Here is a 13,667-nt window from a genome sequence, read left to right as displayed (position 1 = left end):
TTCCCCAACTCTTGCGCCACAAATTTAAGCAATGTAACCATAACACATCAATGTACTTCTCTTGTGGCAGCCAGCAGGCCTGTAATCGATCTTTAGGTGTCAAACAAACTCAGTGTTTTTGGAAATATATCAGTTTCCTAATTTTTTTCCCCCCCCAAATATTTCCAACTGCTGCCAGCTTTCACTTTTTGTCCGTCTCTCTCATGCACACACACACATACACAAGTCACATTGGTCGATATGTGCACAGGATGCAATAGCTGCTGAATAAAAGGTGAGCGTTATAGCTGTTGACAAGAAAAATATCATGGTGTGAGACTGCAAATGGACTGTCAGGGCTGGAAAATGCAATGTCACAGCAATGATCTGGAGCATTTTTTTCCCTTTACACAGAGAGTGCAAGAGATAGGGAGCTGCAGAGGATGAGAGGACAGAGACTTCAAGAGTAAATTGATCCAAGGCCATTGGAGACTGAAATGTATCAGAGGAGATTGATTTTACAGTAGCACAAAGTGAAGTCTCAGTTTTCACACTGCAGTTGTTATTAAAACTTCTAGATTGTCGCTACAGTAGCTGCTGCAGAGGTCCCGAAGACTCTCTGTTCAGTCATTACATTATAATATTGCAGTATAGCTACATTCACCAAAGAGAAAGTACTGCTTGGTTAGCATTACAAGTAATTCACCTTTAATACCACCACAGACTATTTCACTTCTACAATGCCGGTAGCACTACAGGTGTAACTTTCATGGACTGCAAAACTAGCAGTATAATACAACACCCTTGCAATGAATCCCATCTTCATGAGGGTTATAATTCTATTTAATATGGTTTAGAGAGCTGTTGATTTATTTTACGGCTTTATTTTGTATTTGGTTTGTTTGTGGTCCTGGAACTTTATTGGCTTATACTGAAAGGTCTTTATTTCATTTTGTTGACCCTATTCCACATAACTAGGATGGACAAATTATTAGAAACACCTCTCAGTATAACCCAAAACCCACAAACTACAGCTTCCAAAATGACCATAAATAAATCAACACCTCATTGAAAGGGATTAAATAAAAACATTATAATCATGAGGAATATTTATTGCAGGGCTGTTATATTATACTACATTTATTTTGTGGGTGTATCTAATAAACTGTATGCATCAATAAATCAGATAATAGTGTGAAATATGACCTCTACCAACTTTAAAAATAGTGTGCCACAGTGTAATAAATCCTTGAAAACTTTTGTCCAAACTATTTAAAATATATTTTTTTAATTGGGTGGGTGTGGAAAGGTTGAAGTTGTTCATGTAGGTTAGGAAGTGACTTAATTAAAACAGGTTACTCTGGCTCATTAGACTTCTGTGTGCTCAGGTCGAAGTTGCTGGGGATGCTGGGAATTATGTGAGGTCACCAAAGTTCAAGTACCAGTAAGGATAAGGAAGATGTAACTTGTCCTATTGTGACAAAACTTACAGGACAATGAGGGAAATGTTAATCAATCACAGCGTGTACATACCCACACAGTCCTGAGAAGCAGACTAATTAGTCAAATTACTGTTAGTGAAAACACCTGTGTGGGTGAACCACAGGTGTGCAGGGATTTCAGTGCGATTGAACAATACCAACCCACAGCCTGAAACAAAAAACGTCAGTAAAAAAACCCTTTTCAATTCTCAAAAATCAGAGAGGTGCTGAGTCCTGCAGTGTCTGGTTTTGGGAGCAATTAGTGGTTAATTTACCTGCAATGACATGGAGTATACAGACAGATCTGCTTCAACAAGCGTTCAAATGAAGAACAGTTTGCAGCATAATTAATTAAAGTGAGAGAACGATCATCATCTTTTTATATTAGTTAGATTTTATATTATAAAGTAGACCAAAAACAACATCAGACACCATCCTGACAAAGGCAAGATAGCTGACAGTGTTTGATGAATAAAGCATGGTGTGCTGGAGAAGTTGTGTGACCTGCTTTAATTTTCATGGATTTGCACAGAGGCTCAAGAAAACATGTAGTAATTTGTCTTTAAATTGTGTTAATGAAATGATGGCTGATGATTTTTATCATCATATTTTCTTATTAACAATGAATCTCATGTGCAGAGCCAAACCAACAATGAACTGATCCTATTTACAAGTGGTTGTATCTAAAGCCTGATATATTTTATTCCTCTGCGCCGCACACCTCTGTTGTCATCCAAAAACTATTAAAATACATGAATAAATCACACTGCTGCACAGTGTGACATGTTCTTTCACCACAATAGTTTGGTCACGTTACTTTGTTTAGAAATGGTCCCAAAAACTAATAACATCACGTTTCAGTTTCCAGAGAGTAGTTCTATGAAGAAGGTGTCACACAGCATGCACAGGAACGCTCTGTTCTGTTTACAGTGCTGGTTGTACTATAACACAACCTCTCGACTTTGCACTGACATTCTTTGAGAAATTTTCAATGTAGTACAAATCAAAATGTTGTGTACTCTTTATGGCAAAGGAAAATGTTCCCCAGTATAATGGTGTGACTCACTGATGTGTTTTTAATAGTTTTTGGATAAAAGCGGAGGTCTGCTGCACAAAGGAATAAGATATAGGTCACATTCAGGCTTTGGACACACACACATACACACAATACTTGTAATTGATGAGTTCTTGGTTTTGGCTCTACACATGAAATTTGAATGTCAATAAGAAAAATAAAGAAAATAGTCCACAATAATCTTAAACGTGTCTTGTTTATTTTGTATTTAGCAGTTGGCTCAGCAACAGGTGGCACTTATCAGTCTACCTGTTCAACCAGTTAAGTGCCATTATTGCATCATGTTTAAAGACCCTCATACCATCTTAATGATGCATGAGCCATTCACAACTGCACATTTCCCAGAGGAGATAATGATAAAAATCATTCCTTTAAATACCACTTTGGTTGCTGTACTGTATTTTCGCCACTGGGTGTCACTGTCCCGCCACTCAGCGATCACGCAAGAGGAGAGGAGGTGGGGAACCTGAGCATTGGGCATTCAACGCGGGTCAGGTGGAGAAGAACGGGTGATTGGTTTACGATCCGCCATACTCTCTCCTGATTGGACAGAAAGGTGTGAGAGTGAGAAGAGGATGAGAGCAGAGGGAGCGCGGATACAACAGCAGGCACTCCGCTTCAGTCTCTGCTGACTCTGCCAGTGCAGCGCACACTGAGGATGGAAATGTGACTGTTCATTAGAGGAATACAGCTTCTTTCTGTGGGATTTTCTTTTTTTTTTTTTAATCTTCAGTCAGCCGGATAATGGGAGAGAACAGACGTGGAGTGATTTTGACCATGCCGGCCACTTGGGTTGCGGTGCTTCTCTGTGTGATTACTCCGGTGTTTGCAGTGGAAGGTAGGTGGGACACAAGTCAGTGTTCAGTTGATGCAGGGTGAAGCCTTAAAATTGATTTATGTACTTATTCAAGTTAAAACTGAAACTGCAAAAGCCTGACCTGCCCCGTACTAAGAACCACACTAACATTCCTGTAATATTCTTATAAAGATAAAGATTTCTATCCTGGCACAATTTATCATGTGAAGTTTTTCTCTCAGAGTGAGTGAAATTGGTGTATTTTTAGGGGTTAAAAGTGAAATTTTAACAGTTCATAAATGCTACTTTGTCTTATTTGAGGTCACAGACACAATCAGATTTGCTTGCATAGTCTATATGTCCCTGTCTACATAAAAATGTTAAATGACACAGACTGTAACCTGCAAGCTTTGTGCGTTGCTCTCTAATTAATGCTGTATGCAATAACCTAAAAAGCTTTTGATATTAAAATATGACGATGATAATGTGTTTAAAAAAATACATGTCAAATTTGTACCAAACCTGCAACAATCTTAATTTCAATGACAATTTAGCATCATGTGTCTGCCATATGAGAGGTTTAAATGGTTATGGTATACTTCTCCTATTACATGCATATAATGTGGCTGTAATATTTGGGCTTTTAGTTCCTGTGGTCAAACATTACAGTGTTTCTCCCTCCTGGGTGCACTGCTGCAGCGCTATCAGCTCACAGGGTGCTGCTCACCTGGAGCAGCAAAGTGAATCATAATTACAGCTCACAGGTGCTCAGTTATTCCGTGTAGCTGCTACCCGCTCCCCCATTCCTCCTCCTCCTGTTGCTGCTCCTCCCTAAGCATCACCTCCTGCTCCCCTTGCTGTGAATTCCCAAGCTACCCTCTAAAAAGCACCTGCTTCTTCTCATACTGCACCTGGTCTGAGCTGGTGTGAGAGGATTCCTCATGCAATTTTCTTCTCCACGAGCATCGCCTGCTGGTTCTCCCTGAGCATCTCTTACTCCTGTTACTCCTGCTCCTTCTCCTCAAGCATCTTACTGCCACTGTACCTCTCTAAGTATCTAATCCTACTCCCACTGCTCTTCCTTAAGCTTTACCCACTCCTCTTCCAGCTCTTCCTTCTCAAGCATGACTCCTACCGTTTCCTCTATTTCTCCCTAAGCATTACTAGCTCCCTTTACCCTTTAGGTACCTCCTACTGCTGCTCCTCATTGAGCATCACCCCCTCTCCTAACATCAAATTCTGTTCTGTTGGTCTTTCATAAGCATGGCGTACTGCTTGTCCCTTTGCTCCTCTCCAAGTAACTCCTACTGCTCCTCCTCTGTAAGCATCAACTACTGTTACACCTGCTCCTCTTCCTCAAGCATCACGTACTTACATACCTCATCCTGCTACTCCTCCACAACTATCACCTTTTTTTCCACAAGACTATTATTTACCTCCAATGATCCAACATCTCCTGTCTTACACTTGAAACAAGTCATATGCCTCTCCTCCTTATCCTCCTCCTTGACACTCCTCTGCAGTATTCCCAATCAGCCTCCACTCCCATGTCCTTTACCACTTCTCCTCCCCCTGTTTCTGCTGCTGCCGTCCCTTATGGAAGCGCTAGATTAGTCTACTGCTGCGTTTTAATGGTGCGCGTAATGACAGGCTCCACAGTGAGTCTCCCCCATTATGAGACATGTAAATGTGTTGAAGGGCAGGTCTATTTTGATTAAACAGAACACTGTGTGTGTGAGTGTGAGAGGGTGTGTGTGTGTGTGAGAGAGAGAGAGAGAGAGAGAGAGAGAGAGAGAGAGAGAGAGAGAGAGAGAGAGAGAGGGCAGGTTAAGATCGAGAGGAGAGGCAGGTACAGAGTGGGTGGTGGGTTGTTTTGTGGTCATGGTGGCCTTTTCATGGTAAGTAGCTGTCTAATGAACTGATGTATAAGCTGATCTGAGTCTGTTGGTGAAAAACAGACCCACTGCTGACACAGACATTGCTGTTATCTGTGCTCTGTGTACACTTCTCCTCTATAAACTTTTAGACTGTTTTTCTGGAGCCAGAGTGAACAGTAGGGATGAGATAATTAGCTGATTGGCTTCTCACAGATATATGTGTGTAGAGCTACAATGATTAATTGATTAGTCGATTGGCAGAAAATTAATAGACAACTATTTTGATAATCTACTAATTGTAAACATTTTTATCAGGTGCAGCTTCTCAAATGTGATTATTTGAAGCTTTTGTGTATGGTATATCACAGGGGACATGTTTTTTTTGTTTTTTTTCTTGCTGTTATGATATTGAATATCTATGTTAAACATAGTCCAAGTTCCAAACCATGAGGTGAACGTATGTAAAAATGCTGCCTGCAAATCCAGAGCTTTGATCTGCTCTGAACACTGTGCTTTCAAAATGATTTCTACTTCCTCCTTGTGATGATTTCAGATCGATCACACATGCTAACAAATGGCTGTCAGTTCCTAGCCTTTTTTGCTAAGGTTGTTTCACGGGCTGTTCATGTTCATTAACATATTTCAGATCAGACTTGTACTTAAACATGCACTAGTTTCTACTTCAAGTAAAGAACGAGAAAAAAAGTGAAATTCTACTACTACTGTTTGTTTATGCAACCTCCAGATGAGCAGCATCTAGCAGCAACCAATCAAAACAGAGTGAGCTCATAGAGAGGGGGGCCTTAAAGAGACAGGAGCTAAAACAGCCTGTTGCAGACAGAGGCTGAACTGAGGGGCTGCATAAAGGGCCAGTGTAAGATTAATTTTGAGGTTTTAAAAAAACAAAACTATGAATCATGCAAATATGTTCCAGTAGAACCAGAAGTAATGTTTGACCATTTCTGACATTTTATAGAGAATTGGCAATTATAAACCAATAACTAAATCAGTGCTGCTGCTTGTGTTGGCAGGTATTTAAAATGAAGCTGCAGTGCAGAAAAAACACATATATGTTTTGAAAAGGGGATTTTGTTTAGAGTTTAATCTCCTGACATAAATGAAGGTGGGACAAAGCTTCTCTGTAGTGATAATCACATAAAAAGAAACATGAAAGTACTAAAATAAAGAATTAATTACTTATTAAGATGAATTGGACAGGCTATCTCACTATAGTAGTAACTGCAGTGAGTTGTCAATTAATTAGTAAGCCAACAGAAAATTAATGGATGCATGTTATGTATTTATATAACTAAATAAAACAACTATTGACTGTGACATTACCATACTATAAAAAATATTGAACATAGATAATGGGATGTAGGACTTGGCAAAAATGCTATATTACCATTTAGTGATTTTAAGTGTGATTGTATCGTTGTGACATGATCATCTTGTATTTCCATTTGTGGTTTTATGTTGTCTAAATGGGGGTTCGGGCTACTTAAAACTAAAAAAATTAGTTATTAAATTTTGTATTTTGCCCATATGAGGACTTTAATTTCACGTAATACATAACAGTGGATTGCAGTTAATTTCACAGTTGAGTTTCATTATTTCATTTCCATATTGGCCTGAAAACCCAGTAATGGTCTGTCCTACTTTTCTCTCCCTGTGCCTCTGTGCCTTTTTGTCTTTTTGTCTTAAAATTTTTCTTTACTCCCAACCCTGGTTATTATGTAGGAAATTGCTTGATTTGAAATGTTATTTTCTTTCGAATTCAGGCAGCATTTACAGATGTAGGATTAGAGTTGGGATGCAGACTGGAAAATAAGCCACAGTACTTTTCACAAACGATTTCTATCAGGAACATGAGGAAAACATTATTCTGGCCATAGCTGTTTGTCATGAAAATGCTGTAATTGTAAAATGACCTTTACCTTCCCTGAGGATTTATGCCTATTCAGAGAGCCCAAAATGCAGTTCAGTAATCCAGCATTTGACCCTGTTATTTTGAAAGTCAATGCAAACCCTGACCCAGCGGATATTGTTTGGGTATAAGTGCTACATATCCCACAAATAAGCCTTGGGAAGGGTGGCAAAGTCATTGGTGTCTGAACCAAATGCCCACTCAGCAGCAGGCTCTGTCACTGAAATTGCTGATTTGTGTCAGTGTTGAGTGTCGACAGGTCGAGGAGTTAATTTTCTTTCGACTTTTGAATGCAAGAACTGCTAGTTTCAGCCTAATTAAGAAGTTTGTATTGCTGTTTTTGCATTTCTATAGAGGCGAGGCTGTATGTGAAATGTGCACTCACTGTACATATGATTTAACTGCACATATTTCTGTACCTAAGCATAAACTATTTTGGTCCTTTTCCCCGGAGCCTGTGCCGATACATGCCGAGTCCCATCTGTCATAGTGTGGGAATGCTAAAGGTTAAACATCGTCTGTCCTGTCTCTAATGCTGGTATTAAGATGACAATCTCTTATTTGTGGTCAATACAAGTGAATGTTTATTTGTGTGTGTGTGTGTGTGTGTGTGTGTGTGTGTGTGTGTGTGTGTGTGTGTGTGTGTGTGTGTGTGCAACAAATGATGAACAAATGGTCTCCTCAGGGAAACCTATCACACAGTTATTACGAATAGATATGCAGATGACACATTGCACATACAGTACACAACACTGCCACCAAACATAGACCTACTGTACCCTGCACCATTGCTCAGCCAGCTCATGTTTTAAAGATGCAGTTTCTATATTCATCCAATGACAGGTTATCAATCAGTGTGACAGACACATAGCTGAACTGGGGAAAAGAAGAAGCTTGGAAGAAGATCCTTTGCACCAGTCCTGAGGCTTATTCTCTAGTGTTTCCCACTCTATTTCTCCTCAGGGCCTCCCCTCAGTATTAAATATTTATTTCCACACAGCATTCAAATTGCTTTAGAATAAATTTGGTTTTCTTCTTCGGAAAGGTACTTGTACCCTGTGGGAATATTTACTTTTTGCAAAGAGACTCAGAGTCCTGGGCTTTGGTGGTGTATTTCCCTCAGTGAATTGGGCATCAAGAGGCAATTTCAGATCAGTCAGTCTGGTATTAGACGCAACAGTATTCTCCTCTACACCCACAGGCTGTCAAAACTTCACTATTAAAGTTTTCAGTGGTTCAGGAAGTCATTTCTAACAAAACATGCCCCAATGTTTGCTGAGATGTGATTAATATGTTCTATTAGTGTGAAAATATATCCTCAACTATGAATATTCACACCTTTGCTGTGAATTTTCACACAGCTCAACAATCCTGTTCTTACATTCCAGAAGAACTTGTTCATCCACTGTATCTGTGATGAGTCATGTCAATTACTGATGGAAAATATCATTTTTTAAATGCATACTTTTGGCTGTATTTCAGCTGCAAATGTTTGGATGACACTGCACAACCTATTTTGATGAGATTTTGTACAGCATGTTCTAAAATAGTGTATACTGTATCTGTAGCTAGTTGTTTAGCTGTTTTGCAAGGGTGTTTTTTAAGTCCAAGTACAGTACCAAGTCAAGTCTCAAGTCCTTTTGGGCAAGACCAGATCAACCACAAGTTTTCATTTACAGATCAAGATCAATGCTTGCTTTTGAGTGCCTGACTGCTGTCCACTTTTGAACATTTTCCATTTAAATATAATGTCAGTAGTACTTTCACACAGCTTAGACTCAGTACTTTCAGTGCACATGCTAAATAATGACATATTCAAGCTGTTTGGCTGTCTGGTTGACACTGTGCTATTCGTTTTTTACAGAATTGTACAGTTAAAACATGAGATCTTAAAACTAAATATTTTAGGTGGAAATCTAGTTTATGTCCCAAGTCTTAATCTTTGTGACTTTTGCCCAACTCAAGCTCAAATTAAGTCTACTTTTCTGACTGTATTGTGGAAAAATTTTAGGTACTAAATGCAATAGTTTTTTATTTATCAGTTAACTTCATGTAAAGTTCAGTAAATACAAGAAACCTAAATCAATATCTGGGGTGAGCAGCTGTGCCTTTAAAACAGCAGCAGTTCTCTTTGGTTCAGTTTAACACTGTTTTTCATGTACTTGGCAGATTGGTTGTTCCAGCATCTCATTTGCCACAGTTCTGTGGATTTTGGCCTCTCAGTTGGTTCAGTCCCTTTATGTAATCCCAGATTGACTCCATCATGTTGAGATCAGGGCTCCGTTGGGGCCATACCATCTGTTGCAGGACCCCTTGTTCTTGTTGTAACTGAAGATAGTTCTTTATAACTCTGGCTGTATGTTTGGGGTCGTTGTCATGCTCCAGAATAAATTTGGGACCAATCAGATGCCTCCCTGATGGCACTGCATAATTGATAAGAATCAAAATCTTTAAAGTGCCTAAAACATTTGCACAGTGTATTCAGTTGCAGAAGATCTCGACAATCCGTAGGACAGTACAAGAGCTGATGCCCCAGCATTTCTACATGGAAGTTACAGCTTTAGATCTAAATCCTATAATTTAGCGTAAAGAACAGAAAATGCATCAAATATTTTAACATAAAATGTTAGCTTTAAACCTGCAGTAATTCACTTTTTGGCCACATTTTGGGCATCAGAACTAGCTGTAAACACAACACTGATATACTATGACCTCATAAAGTCTATGTCAAGCTCTCAGTACATTCAGCAGATACAGAGCCAAATCAGCGTTCATTTTAAGTTTTATTTCTGTCTAACTAATAATTGTAAGTCCAGTGTTTACTCTCCTCCAGTGTTGGTTTCCACATACTCCTGAGGGAAATATCTGGCTGTTTAGCAGCTAAATACCCCACTACATTCACCAGCTAGTAGCTCACTTTGTCTGTCTGCCATTTTAGTCGAGGGCAGGTAGTATATACTCAGGTTATCTGAGTTTTTTACAGAAAACAACTGCTTGCTGGAAATGAGGTTGAAAGCGGTGAGTGAACTAAAACACCAATGATCTGTAAGATACTAAAATGCTCTGGGGAGCTGAGAGGAAGTGCACAGTTGGGTTATAATTCTCCATGGGGTTTATCACTATGACCACATTTAATCTATTGTTAATACAGAAATATTGATTGAAGGAGCTTAAGCTTCATGAGGGAAACCTGTGCTGGTTTCTGACCCCTGAGGCTGTGAGGGACACAATAGTCTATACAGCATATATGTACCTGGAAAGTGAGCCAGCTGAATATACCATTCATATCAGCAACTGTCAGACAGCATCTAAACCACCTTCGTTACAGACATTTAACTACAATCACTATTTCTCCTTCACAGCTGCCATTGTTGACGTGTTTAAAGAAGCTGAAATTGATTTGAGCGGCAGAGAGAAGCAGAAGGCTTGCACATTATAAAACACTTCACCACCCAGACTCCTCAAGTTATTTGCATAACAAACCAGACTAAATAGATTATTTCCTTGATATGAAACTATAATTGATACTGTTAGAGAACAGAGCGCTGGTGGGCATAAAAGGATTGAAAGAATCCTTTGTTTTCACTTAAAATTCTCCCTTTCCTTTCACTGGGGTCCATTATACTGTCACTTCAACTAATTTGCAGCTCAAAGAGTCACATCAATACATCACTATGTTAGACAGACGGCAATGGCATGCTCCTTGAGTTGCTCTCTCCTCTGTATTGATTCACTTTTTCAGCATGCAAGGTAAGCGATAGCATCAATTACCCTTTGTTTCAGGCAAAGGGAAAATAATTTCTGCACGCGGTTGTTTTTAAAAAAAAAAAAAAAAAAAAAAACTCCTTAATTTATCTTGACCTCAGACCTCTCGCTGACTTCTCTACTTATTGGCTGTTGTGAAAGAAAAACAGGAGCAAAGGGATAATTTTGAAATATGCATTTACTGCTTTTAGATGCAAATGAGGCATGAAGGGAAGCAGAGATTGCTCCAGACTGCAGGACTAGAGCAATACTACTGCACCATCATTCTGTGATATAATCACATTTTGGGTGATCGTGGCATGGAATAAACAAAATGTAAGTAACATTACATTAATAGCACCATTAACAAGACCCAATTAACAATTATTAGAAAAATTGACGAATATTTCTTGATGATTGACATAATTAAGATGAAAAAGTCCAAAACCAATGGTGCAAACCACCATGGTGTTAGTCCCTCTCTCAATATTCAACTTGAAAAACTCTTTTCACTCACTCTTTTCTGACATTTAAAAAAATGACTATCAGAGGCTAGCATTAGTCATCCCATGTGTGTACTGAACTGAAAGATGGATCATTTTATTGCTAATTAATTCAGCTTTTCATTTGTAAAAGGATGATTGTGCTGCTTCTTCTTTAAAAAGTTACATAAGCTTTAATCATTTTACTAGTTAGCTGGAAATGTATGCACTAGTCCTCTCTATTCTGTTCTTCCACACTGCATGCTGCATACAGCTGCTCTGAGCTTTGGACCTTTATAGCTCAGCATATGATTGAACATAATGGCCCATTATTTATTTGCTGGTTGAGAGTGGGCCCGCTGCCAGCCTCTTCAGGGTTGCTGCGGTGGGCATATGGTCTCACAGATAGCCAAGCTGGATATTAAGGACTGTGTCACTGTTGGAACAACAGAGAAAAGGGGGACAGGGCAAAATGGATGAAAAAACATACATCAGTGATTTTGCCTCACCTTGAAAAAGTTGTTGTGGAAAACATGCGTCATCAGGAATCTTTTGATTGGAGACTAATATTAAACACCACAATTGAATATTGTCAGTTATCTCAAAATGCATGAAGAGAAGAATCATGCAGGGTTGGCATGCAAACACAATGGGGCTGCAGCTGCTTATTATTTTCAGTAGATTCATTTATTTGAATTTGCTATTGTTTAATGTACGAAATGTCAGAAAAGAGTGGAATATGTCCATCAGAGCTCCCAGAGATCAATATGGCATCTCCAAAATGCTAATTCTTTCCAACCAGGAGCCCATCAGCTTGATAAATGAGCTAAAAGATGAATTCCTTTATTGCCATTTTTGTAATTATTTTACAACTTATCTTCCGTGACAACAGTGACAAAGTATTTCATTTATTTTCTTACACTATCCACTGATTAAAAGCATGATTGCATTTTTTTATGGTTATTTTGAGGCACTCGGTTAGGGGGAGATTTTATTTACATATGATAAAAGTCCAAAGTGACTTATAGCATGAGACAGGAAGTGATTAATTAACAGAAACCACTACCTTTTCCTAACCTTAACCTAAGGGCTCCAGATACAAACCCTGGTCTCAAGTTTCCTGCACTTTTCCAAAAAAAGCAGAACTGCCTTTGTCTGGAAAACAGTTGCCACATCTTAGGCATATGGTTGTTTCTGAATATTTAAGCCTGCAATAACTGATTTCTTGGCTTATTGGTGAAGGCAGAAACACGATTGTGAACACTGTATTGCAGCAAACCTGACAGCAAACACTTTTTTTTAACAATCCAGCAGATATGGAACAACAGTAGCACACATGCGGAGACTAATGTTCACTCTCATTTTAGCTCTGTTTTTGTCTACAACACCTCTCCTGAGGGAATATCTGGCTCTTAAACTGCTGCATGCTCCATATATGTCCACCGGCTAACTGTGTTGTCTGCTGTTTGGTGCTAGACAGGTAGTGTACAGTTTAAAGCTTTTGGCTGTAAATGCTGCCTGCAGCTATCACAAGGAAAAAAAAAAGGGAGATCAGTGAGAGTGGAAAAAAACAGCAATGTTGCTTTAGGAAAACAATTTGGATGAAAGATGCTTTAAGGAGGAGAACTGCAGAATTGGATGATAATTATCGTGGGTTTCTTCACTACTAGCAGCCACTCTCACGTATAAGTAGTCATGTGATCTGTTGTTAATATAAAAATATTGATTTTGCACACAAAGCATTTAGTTTTAATCTGGACTGCATCTGTGTAGACATTCAGAGAGAGAGACATCAGTTCACATTTCTCCACCAGCTCTTGTTCGTTTTAAGCTTTATCAACTCACGGTAGGTTGACCAAGCATCAGTGCTCTTTTATAGCCTTACCTGGCTGTACGCTCGCTCTACACCAGACACACCTGCCTTTTACAGCTACGCTCTTCTGTTCTGTCGGCCGCTAAGCTGCTCTGCTGGAGCACTGGGGCATTCAATGGCACTTCTCAGGAACAGAAGGAAACTGACGGCAGGAAAAAGAAAAAAAGAAAAAAGATGATTGTTCAGGTCTTGCCTCGCACATGTACTCTAAGTGTCAACTTTTGTCTGGCAAAATGTCACACTTGAACTGTGCATGTATCACAACCCCGCAGCTCAGGTTTTTTTTTTTTTCGTTTTTTTTTGTGGTTAAATTTTCTCCTCTTGTTCTCTCCTTACTGAATATCCAACACAACAGGAACAAAGCAAAACCAGGGCAGAGCAGACAGGCAGGGGAGCAATTTTACTTGGACAGTTTTACTCTGCGTGACAGCAG

At 39.2% G+C, this 13,667-nt stretch overlaps 1 protein-coding gene across 1 annotated transcript in view; it reads left to right on the top strand.

Moving 5' to 3' along the window:
* The first annotated feature begins 3,279 nt into the window (after positions 1-3,279).
* LOC128361321 (ephrin type-B receptor 1-like) overlaps positions 3,280-13,667 on the top strand; it is a 91,145-nt gene continuing 80,757 nt past the window's right edge. The window contains exon 1 of the mRNA XM_053321736.1: positions 3,280-3,373. Within this exon, the coding sequence (XP_053177711.1) occupies positions 3,280-3,373 (94 nt within the window). The remainder of the gene's footprint in view (positions 3,374-13,667) is intronic.

The sequence above is a fragment of the Scomber japonicus genome, chromosome 7, assembly GCF_027409825.1.
Source record: "Scomber japonicus isolate fScoJap1 chromosome 7, fScoJap1.pri, whole genome shotgun sequence".
Lineage (NCBI taxonomy): Eukaryota > Metazoa > Chordata > Actinopteri > Scombriformes > Scombridae > Scomber > Scomber japonicus.
This window is presented reverse-complemented; position numbering and strand designations above follow the sequence as displayed.